The sequence below is a fragment of the Ceratina calcarata genome, unplaced genomic scaffold (assembly GCF_001652005.2).
Source record: "Ceratina calcarata isolate Rehan_Ccalc_2016 unplaced genomic scaffold, ASM165200v1 scaffold379.2, whole genome shotgun sequence".
NCBI classification, from domain to species: Eukaryota; Metazoa; Arthropoda; class Insecta; order Hymenoptera; family Apidae; genus Ceratina; species Ceratina calcarata.
In genome coordinates, this window is record NW_017161115.1 from 288,551 (window position 1) to 305,288 (window position 16,738).

Here is a 16,738-nt window from a genome sequence, read left to right on the forward strand (position 1 = left end):
GAATCTCAATCTAGGATTTCATTTTTTTATCTAGCTACTAATTACCGCAAGAGAAATTAGCGAGGAACCAGTCCAGCTTGACACCCTCCATCCTGCTGGTTACGTATCTTATAGGAATCGTCCAGCTTCCATCACTAGATAAGAATATTTCATCAAAATTAAATACTCGATGTTTTAGATTCCTTACTCGATCGTCTCGATGAATCGCTCGCTAGTAGCGAATCGTTTCTGGGACAGTCGATATCCGGTTTTATCATAGACGACGTTGATCACTGGAAATCCAGGGAATCTCATCCATCGGTCGACGAAGTCTACCATATCGATCGCACTTTGTGTACTGTTACCCAGAATCTCGAACAGCTCGCGAGACTCCGCGTTGCGAAACTGGTAACTCTGCAAGTAGTTTCTTACTGCAGAAATGAAGTTCGTATTGTCAACCGCGTCCTCGAGCATCCTGATCACCGCCGCTGCCTAGCATTAGACTAAATTGATAAATTAATCGAGTTTCTTTGAAGGTGTAAGTACCTTCTGATAAGAAATCCGGTCGAACATCTCTTCTATCTCTTCAGGATTCTCGATTCGCTTCACGACTGGACGTGCGCGAAGCTTCACGTCGTGTTTCATTGCAATGTATTTCGTGTACAAAGGAAACGAATCCATCTGGAAATTAAAAGAATACAAGAACAAAATGTTAGAGAAAAATTACTATTACTCATAGTTTTATGTATTTGATATAATTGATTAAATTATGCAGAAATCGTAAACTTAAAAGAGCACATCAAATGTAGTTTGGAGGGTATGAAGAATATCTTCCTGAATTTTAAAGCATAATATATTGTGCACAAAAATCTGCAGTCTAATTATTAAATAATAGACCAGATTCCAGTGGGAGAACAAGGAGTCTACAGCCATATGCTCCATGTAGGTAGCGAACCCTTCGTTTAGCCAGAGATCGTTCCACCACTTCATGGTGACCAGATTGCCGAACCACATGTGCGCCAGTTCGTGGGCCACCGTCAAGCTGACGCTCCTCATGTTCAAGCAAGAACTGTCCCCCTCGCTGTAGAGAAGCTCGGTCTCGCGAAACGTGATTAGGCCCCAGTTCTCCATAGCGCCAGCCGTGAAATCAGGTATAGCAACCAGATCTGATCCATTAAACATTATCCTTTTGTTAAATCTCAATGATTCATGAATTTTACGAGTAGACTGTAGATTTATAGAAAAACATCTACAGAAAATATAAAAAATGCATTCATAAACGATATAATAAATGGATATCTAGATTACTTTTCCTAAATGTTTCATTTTAAAAGAAATCTGAGTAAACAACCAGACTAAAAATGTCAATAGTTGCTTATGAATGGAATATTGGATTACCTAATTTCGGTAGAGGATAATCGATCTGAAAGGTCTTCAAATAAAACTTCATTGCTTTCACCGTAAAATTCAGAGCGAACGCCACTTTGTGTTTGTACATCGGCCTCACGCAGACAGTGATGGGAATTTTGCTTTTGTTCAGCAGTTTCACTTCGGAGCCTAAGCACTCAAAGTCGCTGACGAGGAAGGCAACGAGATACGTGGACATCGGTGGCGAGGGGTCAAAGTACGCTATAGTTTTGCTACTGTCATCTTTCATAGTCTCTACTTTCTACGATGGAATCATTTCTGTATTTCTTTCAATAATTCCTGTCTGATTTAATTCTAATTACATTCTAATTAAGATGTATAATGACAAATCCGATTTATTTATGTTTATATAATTATTATATAATTAAGATGTATAATGACAAATCCGATTTATTTATGTTTATATAATTATTATATAATTAAGATGTATAATGACAAATCCGATTTATTTATATGCACATAAAATGTTATTAATTTATTTACGTCGTGTTAATTGGAGTTGTCGTTATACGGTGTTAATAGAAATATATTGACTTACTGCGACTGGCATGTTGGATTGAGCATGATAGAGAAATTTTTTCGCGTAGACAATGCGGACAATGAAAATCGATTTAAAGCCTGGCTCGTCGAAGCAAGGAAACGCGGTTCTGGCGTATAACGGCTCGAACTGCGTTACTGCTAGTTTCCTGTTTACGATAATTATCGTTAGACTGAGGATTTTATCTACTTATAAAACAATTGGATATATAAAAAATAACAGACTGCGTAAAATAAAATATCAAACGCAGTGCTCAAATAATAAGAAAACTATGTAGACTTTATTGTTTAATCTGCTATAAACGTTTCATTTTACAAATCAGATTAATAATCATCGTTACTGAAATCTACGAAAACCGCTGAGAGATTTGCATAATTACCTGGTAGATCTATTATTATCCGTGTAAGTGCTCAGATAGAATCCGCTTATCTTTCCTCTTAAACTACCAGTAAAATTCAGTTTCAAAAAGTATTCCCCTATCGTGAGATTCCTATCGGGTTCAACCACCAACATTTCACGCCTGCTCACGTAAAACACAGAGTGCAAATTAACTTCTGTTCCCGATTTTCTCGCGTACAATTTCACCGATGATACGTCCAGGTCTTTCGTGTGCAGAGGTATAAAGCTTCTGTCCTTTGATTAAAATTTTATTCAATTAGCGATCTGATTATAATGGAATAATTTTATCTTTTACTTGTAACAATTCTAAATCGATGCGAACGCTGCCATGGAACAGTTCCTCTTTGAGATCGGGGCAAATCACGATCACGTACTTTTTGGGAATCACGTCAGGAGGGAGTCGTTTCTCGGGTACTATGGACTTACTGTTGCGCGTAGTTGTTTTATTCTCGGAAACGTCGTCGTAGGTCGCGCGCGAGTCCTTCGTTAAGATTATTGCAATTAAGATAAACCGACAAACGGTCATTTTACTTCCGAAACAACGGTTCCTTGTTCCAGCGATTTGTTATCGAGTCAGACCACTGAGCTTAGAAACAAGTTTCTTGGAAGCTTTGGCCAGACGAAAATCTTTTAAATCTGTTAATTAAAAATGTGCAACCGTTTCGATTAAATACGATTTATAATTACGAGTATTGGTTAAATATGTCAAGAAAGAACTGCACACTTCAGTTTGTAAATATAAAGCATTTATTTGGTAAAAAATGTTACATAGAAAAAATTTTACGACGGAGCGTTCGAAATTGTTTCTTATAATCATGATGGAACGATTTTGTTCCCGATACTCGGTTCAGCAATGTTATGTACAGAAGTGAAAGTACGCCAGTCCAGACCAATCAGAATGCTGTCTCGCTGGCAATCTCGACCGGACAAAGAGAGGGGAACGTATATATCTTATATAACACTGGAAATCACTTGTTAGTCTACAGTGAATTACCAAGCAGTCTACTGTCAGTGAGTCTTCATCATCGGATCGTAGTCATATTAATTCAACAACAATGCCGAGTTATAAATTAGTGTATTTCAATGTGATGGGACTGGGCGAGCCCATCAGGTTTCTCCTCAGCTACGGTGGAGCCGAATTCAAAGATGTTCGCGTTGAACATTCCTCTGACGAGTGGATCAAAATGAAGCCAAGTACCGGCAATTCACATTTCTTCTTTTTTCGTATTACATCGATCGTAATTTTTATGAGTCGAATATAAATAATGTTTTTTTTTCAGCGCTCCCATTCGGTCAGTTGCCCGTATTGGAAATCGACGGCAAAGTTTACTCGCAAACGTTGCCTATTTGCCGATACCTGGCCAAACAGTTTAATCTGCTGGGTAAAACCGATTTGGACACGCTGCAGATCGACGAGATCGCGATGGCTCTTCACGATTTCCGGCGCTGTAAATATTGATTTCTTCTATGTAACTCGATAGGCGATAAATAAGACTAGGCCAAACTACGGATTTTATTCATTTACGCGGAAACTGAATACAGCGGAAGTACAAACATCGCACGTGATGTAATAAAAATATAAATACACACGGAATATCGAAAGCAGAATGCATACTACGCTGATTAAATAATGAAAACATTTTTTCAATTAATACTATAAATATTTTAGCGCAAATAAAAATCCGCAATCTAGCGATAATTCGATGTATGCTGTATGATTGACGAGTCATTTCTTCTGTTTCAGTGACGGTATCGAATTATTTTAGAGAGCAGGATCCGATTTTGAAAGCCAAGAAAAAGATTGACGTAATGGAGAACGTGATACCATTCTACTTGAACAAATTCGAAGAACGCGTGAAGAACAACGACGGATATTTGCACGGTGGTCAAGTACGTATTTCAATTTGAATTACATCAAAAATATATTTATTATATTTCATTTATATTTCTTAGCTGAGTTACGCCGATCTGTTTTTCGCTGCTATTTCGGATTCGTTGACGACGGCGTACGAAGCGGAGATCACGAAGGACCATCCGCATTTGAAGTGCCTGAAGGAGAAGATTTTGGCAATTCCTAATATCAAGGCTTGGCTGGAGAAAAGACCAAAGTTAGACTTTTAATAGCCTTTGATTGAAATTTTGTACTGTATAAATAAAGATCGTTGCATTCATTGAAAGCAATATAACGAAGTATAATTGATCTGCTTAAACAGAAAATGAAAATGCAATTGGAGAGTAGTAAGACATTTGAAAATGACCGAATGGCCCAATTTAACGTCGAAGGACTGGCAGTAAACAATTAAAAGGGATCGATCGAGGCGCGAGATTTTATTAAAGTTTTATTAACTGTAATCGGTGGAAGGAAGTCGAAGACGTGCGATCGTCCCATGGCGCCTTCAGGTGGCCAGCGGGTGGCGGCAGCTGGTGGCGGAGTGGCCAATAAGATGCCTCGAATGATCGCTGCGCGTGGAGGACTGCGCGACTGTCCTCCTAGCCGTCGGAGCCGTCAGTGTGCGCGCCGCGGAGAGCCAGACAGACAGACATCTTGTAGTAGATAAAGTTTAGCGGCGTGTGGTGTTTTTTCGACCGTGGGTGTCGGTGTCACGGTTTCGTGTCGCGGTCGCGATCGCGGTGCTCGTCGTCATAACGGTGTCGTCGCCGTCGCCGTCGCCGTCGTCGTGGTCATCGCCGCCTTCGTCGTCGTCGTCGTCGCTGCCGCGCCGTCGTCGTCGACGTTGTTGTAGTAGTAGTAGTACCAGTACCCATTGTATACTTCCCGTGTGTTCACGTATCGCGATCGCCGTCGTTGCACCTAGGTATCGTGCCCGTTGTAGTAGTCGTTGGCTCGGACGTCCGCCGTGTCACCGGAGAGGTCGATCGTGTTGTTCGTGCGCTGGTACCGCGGTTGCGAGACCCCGTCGTGCGGGCCGTGCAGCTCGCGTGGTCCAGCGATCCTGTTACTCGCCCCGCAAAAGGCGTTGGTGGTACCTTTTCCTCGGCAGTGAGGGAGAGAGAGAGATAAAGAGAGAGACAGAGAAAGAGAGAGAGGGAGACAGATAGAAAGCGGTGAAACAGCGAGCGAGCCGAGGAAGCGAGAGAAGTAAGAAGAGGACGGACGGACGGACGGACACAGAGGCGAGAACGTAGTAAATACCGCGGTACATACACCAGGGGAGAGCGAGAGGGACACGGCAGAATAATTTCTCACTCCGCAAACGCCCAATGAACAACGCTACGGAGCCACCGATGTACCGCATCGTGCGATAACTTCCGTCACCTCTCCGACCCCCGTCTCCTCCCTCCCCTGTTCCGTGCGTATGTATGTGTGTGTGCCGCGCCGGGCTCTCGAGGTGAAAATACCGCCCTCTCCTTCCACCCAACCCCCCGATTCGAGAGAAGAAGGTGCCTGCCTGCCGCGCGAGTGACTACGGGAACCGTTTGAGAAAACAGGGAGAAAAGTAGACGTAAGGGACAAACGGTGACAGAGTGACACAGTGATAGAAAGAGAGACGACTCCTGTGCGCGACCGGGTGGTGAAACAGGAAGAGTGAAACGCAGGGAGGAGAGAGATCGAGGAGGAGAAAGAGAGCGAGAGGCCGGCGCCCAACCGTCAACCATCCTGATACAGCATGACCTCGAACGACTCGGAGAAGCTCTCGACGACGGAACGAGTGATCCAAAGTAAGTGACATATAAACACGATCTTCTTTATTGTTTCTTTCGGCATTTTGTGCCTGCCAGACGCAGCTGGTGCGGCGAGTGGTATTATTGCTGCGCACGATGTTTACGATAACCACCGCGATTGACTCGAGTATGCATGCATGCGATACATATGTACGCGACACAGTGTACCGCGATATTAACTCGCGTAGGTGTATGTGTGCGTGGCCCTGCGGCCTCGTCTTTTCCGGCCACCTCGGTCGGTACGTCAGCAGTGTGTTCTCATATTTCTCGTCTCGCGTTTCTTTTACACACCTCCCTATCGCGTACTCGCTACCGTGCGATATCGCTCCTCCACGATCTCGCGAACGAGAACCCGTTCGGAAAATGCGAGAGCGAGAAACACGGCCAGGCACGTCAAAACACGTCGCGTGCCGTACGGGATTGATTTTCTTCGTGGCTTCGCGGCGCCATTGCTATCGACCTGCCAGCATTCTCATTGACCCTTCGCTGCCACGCTTTTCCCACCCCTGTCGTCTACATTTTCTCGGTGCTAAATTTCGCCAGAAATTTCACCGCCGATCCCCCGAATCTCTCCCTGTAATAAACCCTGTAACCGGACGAGCGCCGATCCGGTATCATCCCTCGCGATTCCGCCTAACCCAATTCGCGTTTCAACCCCGCCTCCCCCGCCATCTTCTTGTCCGCAGAGCTTGCCCGGCTCGCGCGGTTAGCCTCGTTTCCACGAGGTCGAGGAACGGAATCGTCTCGAGGACGCGGTACGCCGCTCTCGAGAATTTCACGTCTGGACGTCGTCGAACAGCTGACCGGTTCGCGTGTGTGTACGCGCGCTAATGCGTACTCGATAGAAATACGCAGACAGGGTAGCAACCGTCCGTGCCAATGCACTTCTCATACGATTCAGAATTCGATCAACATATTTTCTTTACGCTCGCAGACGATCGACGTTTCTCCTAAGGAACATATACATTTATCGTCGTGAGCACTTCTTTCGGTGTTACTATAATAGCAGTCCTCCGGTTTCAGCTATTGCCGGATAACTTTGCTGCTTCCCCTTTATAGTTTTCTGCTACGTGCACGCACAATGGTCGTTGCTCAGGGCTTATTTCGGTTTCCCATTATGCGGCGGAGGCACGCGTCGATGCATTGTTCGTCGACAGAGGCTCGTACCCTTTTTCGCCGAGGAAGCGTGCTGACCCACATTGCCATCCGAAAAAGAGGAACTAGTTCAGGACGTACAGGTGGCACGTCGGGTCATCGACCTTTATTGCGTGGCGCCCTCCGCGTGTTTTTCTTTCCCCATCCCCGGGTCTCTTTGTTCAACCTCCTATTTTTTTTTCCTATACGGCTTCGCGTTCCCCTCCTCTTGGGAGTGAAACTTTTTGTGCCCGACGGTGTTGAAATCGTCGAATAAAATATTTATCGATGACTAAAGGGTGTCTCGGGCTCGTAACGCACGCATCGTATCGACACGTAAAATGAAATGGAGCAAAAATAGATTAGCCGCGGTCACGCGTACGAACGCGAACTATCAACCACCGAATATAACTCATTGTCGTGACGAGAATATCGTAATTTGGAGAGGCTCCAAGCTGCCTCGACGATTAACGATTTTTAACCGATGATCCGAAATCATTCTGTTTCTCTTCAAAGACTCGCGCGATAGAAACGTCAAGGCTCCACGGTTCAGGGTTAAGTTATACGTTGACTTCTGTTTCTCGGCCGCTGATCGAGCCGCGTGTGTGCCAGTCAGTATGGAAATTACGCTCGCCGCAACTGGCACATCTGCCGAGATGGCCTGGAACTCGGCGAACCTTCTGTCTGGTATTTGCATTTGTTTGCCACGTCTACACATGTTCCTCGTGATCGGTCGTAATTTTTAATTACATTACCAATGCTATAATTATCGTTAAAAACATATACGAATGATTCATTCGTAATTGTGTAATAGTAATTGATTTTATTATAAAACCAGATGGAAATACATTTTAACGGATTTAATTAATTTAATGATGAATCCGTGCGCAACGCGATTTGATAAAATCATTAAACAAGTCATATCTTCTTGTGCTTTTATAATTTTCTCTAAATACGTTTCAACCGCGAGTACGTGAGAGAGCAAATAAAACGCTTGAACAGTGTTCGCGATTAAGACTTGCTCGGGAAGAGTTCGAGGACTGGACAGGGGGAACTTCCAAATGATGTCGGTGGCAACTGTTTCCGGTTGTTGACGAAACTTTCCAAGCTCCCGTCGAACAACTCGTATTATGTACACTGAATCGTACTTTAGTTTTCTTGAAATGGTTTCTGCTGGCGAGGGAGATAATTCTGTTTTAGCGGACACGTAGCTATGAAGAATGATCCGAGCGTACGGATGGAAGTAGGACTTTGGCCCAGGCACCGCGGCGTGAAACACGAGATTGAGAAAACGGCTGACCTATATATGTTGAAGGAAGGGATTATGCTTTTAATCGAATCTTATTTCTCGGCGGAAAAAGGGGTTAGATGGGCGCGGGGGGGGGGGGGATAGGAGTAAAAGTAGGCGATGGGTACGGTGCTTGGATTATTTTAGAAGCTGACGACAGGGTCTCGCAGTGGTTGACGATCAATTACGTCGGGCGCAACCACTTTCTCCCCGGCAGACAATTACCGAATTTAAAAGGCATCGCGTTACACGCTCTCCCGTTACCGAGCTAATATTTTTCCAGTCTAATTGCGTCGACTACCACCGCCCTCCCCGGGACGATATTTCTGCACCGGTGAAATTTACATGCGTCGCGGAAATCTTCGACGCTCGTTCCCCGAATAATTGTCGCAGTTCGTGATTAACAGGCGATAGATTTTTATGCGAAATTATGTTATTTCAAACAGCCGTTCGTCCTCACTTTTAATATTAGTACATTTATTTTTTGTAAAATAAAGTTTGCAGTCCGTTGAGTTCGATTTCTTTGTAAATCTGAATTATAAATTGCCAGGCTTCTTTCATTCGATTCTTTTTGCCTCTTTTTCAAATAAAATCACTCCCGCTTCTCTTTCGAGCGAATCTCAAAGGAAAGGAGCATACCGGTAATTACTTTTTATTCCGATGCGACAGACGCTCAAGCCTTGCAAGTATCGCGGCGGCCATCCACCGACGAGCGCATTGTCTTTTGATCGCCGTATCCCAGCGCTTTGTAATGAAATCATAGAGCTTTATTCGCTAACGACATTACGCGAGTTCGATTGCGAGATAATCGTCTGTTCTCGCGTACGCTTCAACGGTGGCTCTCTAATCTCTTCAATACGAAAAGAAAATTCTAGTATTCTTGCAAACAGTTTTCCCACGTATATAATAGACAAGATAATTTAATAAGAATAATTACATCAAATTATTTGAAATAATTGACTACCCTTTGCTTCTGTTAGAAGTTTTATATTAATTTTTTATCTGACGAAGCGTCGATTCGCATTGATGCGAATCGCAAATTTTTGCAACGCTTTATATAGAATCGGTAGTGTTATTTAAACAGATTGCCAAGAATTCGCGGCGCAACTTTCGTTCTATTCGCAAATTATCCGGCGACCGTGACGTATTGTTCCAATGAACGGATATCAAGATTCGTTCCGTGGATTTGTCCAGATTTCGTAATTCCGAAATCCTGCCCGACTATTTCCGAGCCACGAATAACAACCCGTTTGCCGCATGCCTAACAATACTCGCGACCTAATAAATCTCCACAAAAACAATCCGCGCGCCTCGCATGGAAGAACGATAGGTATATCGAGCGTAAATTGGGTCACATATGCCGCGACAGATTTCAGGAGTCGTTATCGCGGTCCCCGAGGCCCGCCTGCGATCTTATCAAACGCCACGTGGGTGGCGAACACGTGCCGGACGTAATTAACGTCTACACGCGTCAATCCTCTTTAGAGGAGAGTCAGAAATTCTATGCATACGGATCGACTTTAATGATTCTTAAATATGCTATCGGGAACGTAAAATTCTGGACAACTGTTTACTTCACGAAAATCGTCTATCATTGTTTCTGATATGTTTATAAAAAATATTGCTACTGATTTCATTATTATATTATATTTTTATATATTATTTGCATAATAGCAATCTTAGCTTTGCATGTATCATTTATTGTAATCGAATATCTACGGAGATATCTGGACTTAACGTAGTAAGTTTTTTACGAATTTATATTAATTAGCAATTTTTAAGAAAAATCAGAATCGCCAGCTGAACGACATATTAAAAAGTCGTTGAGATATATTTGTGCGTCTTGAGTTGCGACGAGATTCTCTCGCGATGACTAACGCAGAATGAGAAAATTGATAGGTGTTAACACTTCTTAATGACTAGTCATTACGCCGGCTCGCTTGAGCGTTGCACGCGATTATGTCAGCATCTTTCTCCAACGGCACACGTGGTCCTCGAGGAATTCGCTCGATCCGTGAATCGAAACCGAAAAGAAAAAGGAACAACAAAAGCTCTCTCTCGAGCAAACGAAAATAGCTTACGAAGGCGGGCATTATGAAGCTATGAAAGATATTTATAAAGCTCGCCACGTTGGCAAATAATGACACACACACGCGGGTAAAGTATAGTCGGTCTCACCTTTAATAAATAACGCACAACAGAGACGGTCACGTTGTCCACGTCGAATGATGCAAATCCCAGATTATGCGCGCTCCTCCGGTCCGGCGAGCGGCGTTCCAATAATTCGGCGTACGACATACGCGCCTAAAGCCGGGTATTCATCTGAGCACGAATGCGAACGAGGCAAGGCGAGTCCGAACAAATGCCTCGTTTTGTCTCGTTTGTAAAATTTTTCTTCACGAACGAAGTCTGCCGAGGCAACGAACGAGACAGTGATCCACAGCGAACGCAGTGAACGATGATCCAGCGAGATAGGCAAGGTACGTGGAACGTACACGAATGCCGTCCATACGTAACCAAATTTTTCTTTGAAGTACCGACTCCGATCGGCTCGTGTCCCGAATGCCTCAGTCTGTGCGGCGAACAGCCGAATGCAGTTTGCCGCGCCTCGGTTACACGTCCACATATGTATGCTCGTTCGGCCTCGCCTTGCCTCGTTCGCATTCGTGCTCAGATGAATACCCGGCTTAAGACGTTTTGAAATTGCAGGGATCGCCGCGCGGTGATTCATTTATCACTTTCCCGATCAACAGTTCTCGGTTGCTGCCAGTCGTCTTCGATTGAACTCGCGCCGCGAATCCCTGCGCTCTGTTCGTACGTGCAACGTCTAGTTACAAGCTTCTTAGCTTTTGCCTCGTTTCTCGTCTCCCTTTTTACCGATACTTCGGCTCGCTTGGTTGCCGCCGGATTCTTGCGAGAAGATTTCGCAAACAAGTTTCAGCAACTTGCACCAAAGCACGGAAACGGAGAATTCTCTGTACCGTCAAGAATTCCGATTGAACGCTCCCTTCGTTGATGGAGCGTCGAGTCGGGGAAGATGAAACGGGGATGTACCGAGCCAAAGAAACATGGTAGAAAAAGGTAAACGATAAGAACGAAGTCAATTTCCATAAAGAGCAATTTGTACTTTTTCCATCGTCTCTCCATTTATTTATGGAGTACGTCTGTACCGGAAGGGAGCACGGGAATCGGTGAGACAGGAACCGACGTGAGGGGCGCGCGGAAAGGTAAAAGCGATCGAACGGAGAGAAAGGGGTGGAACGGGCGGTGAGGGGAGCGCGGCGTCGCGGTGTGCACGTACACTCTGCATATTTAATGCAATCAGAATGCATAGGGCCAAGAATATCGCGGAGAAAGGGGATGCAATTTTTCTCCGTACAAAAGAACCCGGTGAACGTGATCTTTATTATCAGAAGCCAGATTTCCAGAGGGTAGAAATTTGAAATAAATATTACTCCGTTCGCTGGCCTCGTATCAATGCCAACGTATCCTTCATGAAAATCAATGCTTATGAAAATATGAAATTCGATGAGAACAGAAGAGGATCGTTATCATTTCAAATGATCTCGTTGCAGCAATCGCGTTTCCTGGTAGTTCGAGCTGAAGAAATCTCGAAAATCAAAACGGGAAAATCGATATTTACAAGGCACGGTGGTTCGAATTTGATTACTCCCGCGCGAACGAGCTCGTACACGGTAAAATAAAAACGTTGACGACGGGCAGGGGGATTAGTCTGTTAGTACAGCGGGCTAGTACATAGCGAGCAGCGGAATAACCGGGTCCCGTGGCGGCTCGTGGCTCACGGCTGGGTGGAGTGTAATAATAGACACAAACTCATTTGGCCGGTCGGCCAACTACATTTGGCTCGACCGTCGTCCACTGTTCGCTCGCTCGCTGCTCGTGCCGGACCGGCGAAATTTTTGTTGACTTTGCGAAAGAACAAATAAACAGCGCCGATCTCTCCCTCCGGTTCCGCGCCTCCAACCCTTCCCGTACGCGGGGATCGATTCTATCAGTTTTTTCGTTTTTTACTTAAGATCGTAGAACATTCTTTGAACTCGAAATACTTTTGTTAGGACAATAGTCGGGAATCGGTTTAACGATTTCCCGCAAATGAGCTTTATTTCTGATTGCCGTTCTCCCTCGGGATAGGCAGGGCAAACAATGAACGTTCCCTTATCCATTTCTACGTCGGTTCGCGCCTCTTCATTCGCGAACGACACGTCGCGACGCTGGGGTCGGGCTTCTATTTTCGTGGACAAACGATCCGTCGATGTTGGCCTCTCAAGGGCCATCTCGTGGCACAAAAGGAGTCGGACGGTTCGAGAGATATTTGGGGTGAGACCCGTTGTCGGCTGGAAGGGTTGGGAAAGATACCTCTAGTCAGGAGGAAATCGGAATCGGTTCGTGGAAATTTAGCGAGCGGGCGAAAGAACGGGGACTAGAATGACGCGATTCCGGTGAAGGGTCCGATCGAGATTAACCCTGAAATTGAGGGTTCTTCCGTGGCCATGGATGGACGAGAGCTCCTGCCTCTCGATACTCGAGGGAGAAATTGGTTAAATTAAAACGTTTCTCAAATCCACTCCAGAGTTCATATTTGAAATTCCGACTCTCATGCGATACGCATTAATTAAAATTTTATCTGCAGAAAATATAAACGTATAAAAACATGCGGAATATTAAAAGCTCGTATTTTTCCAATGTTTAAATTGTAAAATATAAATATGTATCCAGAGTCGATTTGTTCAAATATTTTGTATAAAAATCTACTGTTTATTAATCCGTTAGATTTTCTGCGACGATGCAGACGATGATTTAGTTATAATGAGAAATGGAATTTCTCAAGTGTCTCATTTTCTTGAGCGGAGACGATCTCTCCTAATCGTGAAATAATTTCGCGACAAATCCTGGATTAATCGAGGTAGCGATTATCTCGGAAGAAATTTAAAGACAAAGGCGACGGTTACCGCAATTATACGCCAGGCATTGAAGCTCGACGCATTGTTCGGGTGTAACTCGTAGCCATAACTTTCACGAATCGCGACGGTTTACGAGGCCGCGAAGATTATCGAATCCTTAACAAAATGATCTTCGCGAAGTCCTAGAAATTCGCGCGAAACGGTAACTGCAGCCGTTGCTGCGATTATATAGGATGTAACAGAGCACGTGAGGCCCATTTTCCGAAGGGATTCTGCACCTATAATGAAAAATAAAGACTGCTTATTCGTCTTCATGTATGAAATATTATGAATTTTCTATCGTTTTTTATTAAAAATCTGAAGTTTAATCAGCTTTAACTTATTTTTTTACACTTTGGGTTAGGCGTGATAATGCTTTGCAAAATAAATTCGATGTTTTGGTTGTACAGAATGAATAATTGATAAACTTTACCTTGGAGCTGTTCGTACACGCTGTCTCGGGAAGGACCTTCAAGATTCTCGAAAGTCTCTCGACACATTCGAGACTTTCAGCGCGTCCAACTTCGTTAAGCCTAATATGAGTCCGACGAGATTTCGCGAACCACTCGCGAGACCCCAATTCACACAATTTTCGTGATCAACCGTAGACCAATGCTAAATCACCGTTCGAATAAGTTTCCTCCCTTCGGAGTGATATGTAATATTTAAATAATAAACGAGGGTTCGCGTGTATCGCGGCCAGTCGAATAAATCGGTGGGCCCGGGGGTGTGGGCGGACAGGAAATTAAAACCCTCAATTAGTGCAACCTTGTAACCTTGTCAGCGAGTTCCTGCCACTTCGAGAATCGATATGGCTCCTCCTATAGATATACAAACGCCGCGTTCGCCTTGTCAGATCCCGTTAGCGGCATCAGCGACTGCTTTAGGGGAGCGTTGGAATCGACTTTTCGACTTAATTGCGTTGCGTCGTTATCCCCCGCAATCGTCGCTGCGACAATTATTTAACGAGCGCCAAGACAAAATTACACAAAGGGATACAATCTCTCAAATCTATGACCTACTTCCATCATACGAAACAATTAATTGTATCATTATTCTGTTCATTAAATCCAACCATAAGAATCGTCATTTACACGATAATATTATGATTGTAATATTCAGTGATTTGATTAAAAATTTATAGGAAGGACGTAGGATTTGGTAAAATTCAGTCATTCAATAAGTTCGATCAAATAGAAAGTTCTTAGAAAGTATTTATTAATCGAGTAACAGGGCAATCGGTTACACCTCATGACTATTCTAATTGATTCGCTCTATAGATGGTCTCGTGTTAATGACAAGGAAACATCTTATGCATGCTAATGAGTTAACCGGTATCCAAGTTTAAGTCGAAGGAAAGAAACGTGTCTGGGTAACACGAACAGAATGAGGATCGGAGGGTGCGTGGCGAACAATTCTAATAGATTCCCAGGGGTGAAATTCAGGTTCACCGACTAATCTTTCCACGACCCTCCCGCGGAAGGTCGTACCTTCATTTAGCATGGCGTCGCTGGCAAATGAAACCAGGCCATCGACGAAGGGCGCACGAATTCATTACGTGGCCCGCTTTTCGAACCCAATGGAATATATCTGATCGAACTCGCCTTCTTTCTCGTTTTTCCCTCCCCACCGAGTTTAATCTTCTTCCGGATTCGCGTGGATGTACCGCACGCTCCGCAGGATCGACAGTTTCCCTCCTGCTCATTTGCTTCCGGCTCTTTATCCGAAAACCTGTGGGTTTTCAATCTTCTAGTCAAGAAAAGCTACAAATATCGTTCAGATCGCATTTACGTTCATGTGATTCGAAGCGCGAGGGAGCCGAAACACAATTTATCTCTGAGAATGAAAAACTAGTTTCTGCCTGGGCAGTAATCGTTGTTCGTGATTTATAAGAAAAGGTCGTGTGTGCCAGGACAGTGGCCCTTCGCGTTCACGCATCAACAGGTGAACAATCCACCGATTTCGCTCGTGCGTGTTCCTCCAACCCCTTTCCCGAACGTCCTTGAGAACAATAAAAAAAAAAAAAAAGGGGGGAAGCAGTAAAAGAGTTATACTGGTAGGATGAACGAGAAGAGGTCGGCTCAGGGAAAGAGAAAAGAGGCGAAGCAAGAGAGAAAGAGAGAGGCGGGGCACCGTGGATCAATACACACGGCCAACCCCGTAGTAACGTATAGAATACCTTATTCATAACATAACGGCGTGTTTTCTTTCAACCCCCTCTCGTCCAGTCTCCGTACCCACATACGTGGTCAGCCTGTATTAACGTGCTTGGAAGAGAGCCGGGGAGTTGGAAGATATCCGAAGGGGTCGAGTTTGTGGAGATTACCAAGCTACCTTCTCTGTTCGCCGTTTAAGTCTCGGGTTTAACTCGCCGCGATCTGGGCAAAATGTCGAGGTTGCTCGTAAGGCCGAGCCGACGGTTTACGATACAATCGCGACGAATTAAAAGGGTTTAGTTTATCGTTAGGATTGGCCGTCGCAGTATTACTGTTGCCTCGATTGGATGTTCCGTTCGTTCGTTCGGAACGAGCTGTCGAATCAACGGTGAAATTGATTCTGCGGTTCCAAGGGCTTCGGCTCGTTGGCCCGTGATTAGCTATTGGATCGAGCTCGTGTGTCTTTTTCGACCAGGAACCTCGTCGACCGAGGAGTGTTATCTTCGCGTCCGTATATTCGTTTGATCGCGGAAACAATCTAATGGAAATGCAGATTTTAAATGTAGGGTGCATCGTAAACGGGGATGCAGCTCCTTAAGAGCGGCAAACGAACGTCGTTTCCGTTGGGATTGAATGCGAGAAGATTTTCCTGATCTTATTGTAATTCTTGACGAAACTGGATTTCGCGGAATTTCACTGAAGGGAGGGAGCTTCGGGTCGGAACGACGGGGCTATTGAACGATACGATATCGTTATTAAAGTCATCATCGTCATCGTCAACGGTGCGACCAATCTCACTTTTATACCCGTAATAATCGTTCCGTCTAAAGCTGCTTTAAACTTCTCCGTCAGTCTCTCGAACGTTTTTGTACACAGCTCTTTTTTCCCTCGTACCTGGCAGACGAGGGAAAGATAAAGAGCGGGATTATACAGTCGACTATAAATTCCTGTCGCCATATTTCGCGATGTCGTTAAAAATCGTGCCGTTTCTTTATCAGCCCTCGTTATATCTGTTATCCAGTCCGCCTCGCGTGAATTGCATCAATGAACGCCGCCTCGTCGCACCGTTTCTTCCTTTCGACGTGCCACCCCTTCTCTTCTCACCCCATCGCAACAGTGACATACAAATTAATAATTTCACGAATTCTGATGGAATAATTCAATTGCAAAT

The 16,738-nt window shown here is 44.5% G+C and overlaps 3 protein-coding genes and 1 long non-coding RNA gene across 12 annotated transcripts in view; 3 read left to right on the forward strand and 1 right to left on the reverse strand.

The window, feature by feature from the left end:
* The window catches only part of LOC113464459 (uncharacterized), a 1,063-nt gene extending 806 nt beyond the window's left edge, over nucleotides 1-257 (forward strand). Inside the window, exons 2-3 of the long non-coding RNA XR_003389317.1 lie at nucleotides 35-98; nucleotides 179-257. This is a non-coding gene — a long non-coding RNA (uncharacterized LOC113464459). The remainder of the gene's footprint in view (nucleotides 1-34; nucleotides 99-178) is intronic.
* Nucleotides 1-2,898, reverse strand: part of LOC108625873 (glutamyl aminopeptidase) — a 5,441-nt gene extending 2,543 nt beyond the window's left edge. Inside the window, exons 1-8 of one of the 2 annotated variants that reach the window (XM_018026203.2) lie at nucleotides 2,640-2,898; nucleotides 2,325-2,578; nucleotides 1,946-2,093; nucleotides 1,378-1,648; nucleotides 877-1,145; nucleotides 526-660; nucleotides 188-471; nucleotides 46-134 (exon numbers count right to left, since the gene is read on the reverse strand). In XM_018026203.2, coding sequence (XP_017881692.1) covers nucleotides 46-134; nucleotides 188-471; nucleotides 526-660; nucleotides 877-1,145; nucleotides 1,378-1,648; nucleotides 1,946-2,093; nucleotides 2,325-2,578; nucleotides 2,640-2,870 — 1,681 coding nt within the window. In that variant the 5' untranslated portion in view covers nucleotides 2,871-2,898. Of the gene's footprint in view, nucleotides 1-45; nucleotides 135-187; nucleotides 472-525; nucleotides 661-876; nucleotides 1,146-1,377; nucleotides 1,649-1,945; nucleotides 2,094-2,324; nucleotides 2,579-2,639 lie in introns of those variants that run through there. The other variant, XM_026814327.1, reaches the window with a different exon arrangement.
* Nucleotides 2,899-3,295: 397 nt separating this feature from the next.
* On the forward strand, nucleotides 3,296-4,525 carry GstS4 (glutathione S-transferase S4). The gene is made up of 4 exons (XM_018026217.2): nucleotides 3,296-3,538; nucleotides 3,625-3,792; nucleotides 4,089-4,234; nucleotides 4,298-4,525. The coding sequence occupies exons 1-4, from the start codon at nucleotides 3,400-3,402 to the stop codon at nucleotides 4,463-4,465; spliced, it is 621 nt and encodes a 206-aa protein (XP_017881706.1). The 5' UTR covers nucleotides 3,296-3,399; the 3' UTR covers nucleotides 4,466-4,525.
* Nucleotides 4,526-4,831: 306 nt separating this feature from the next.
* LOC108625900 (serine/threonine-protein phosphatase 2B catalytic subunit 2) overlaps nucleotides 4,832-16,738 on the forward strand; it is a 122,684-nt gene continuing 110,777 nt past the window's right edge. For 4 of the 8 annotated variants that reach the window (XM_018026235.2, XM_026814332.1, XM_026814331.1 and 1 more), the window contains exon 1: nucleotides 4,835-6,025. In XM_018026235.2, the coding sequence (XP_017881724.1) occupies nucleotides 5,974-6,025 (52 nt within the window). In that variant the 5' untranslated portion in view covers nucleotides 4,835-5,973. Of the gene's footprint in view, nucleotides 6,026-16,738 lie in introns of all 8 variants that reach the window. The other 4 variants (XM_026814329.1, XM_018026234.2, XM_026814328.1 and 1 more) reach the window with 3 other exon arrangements.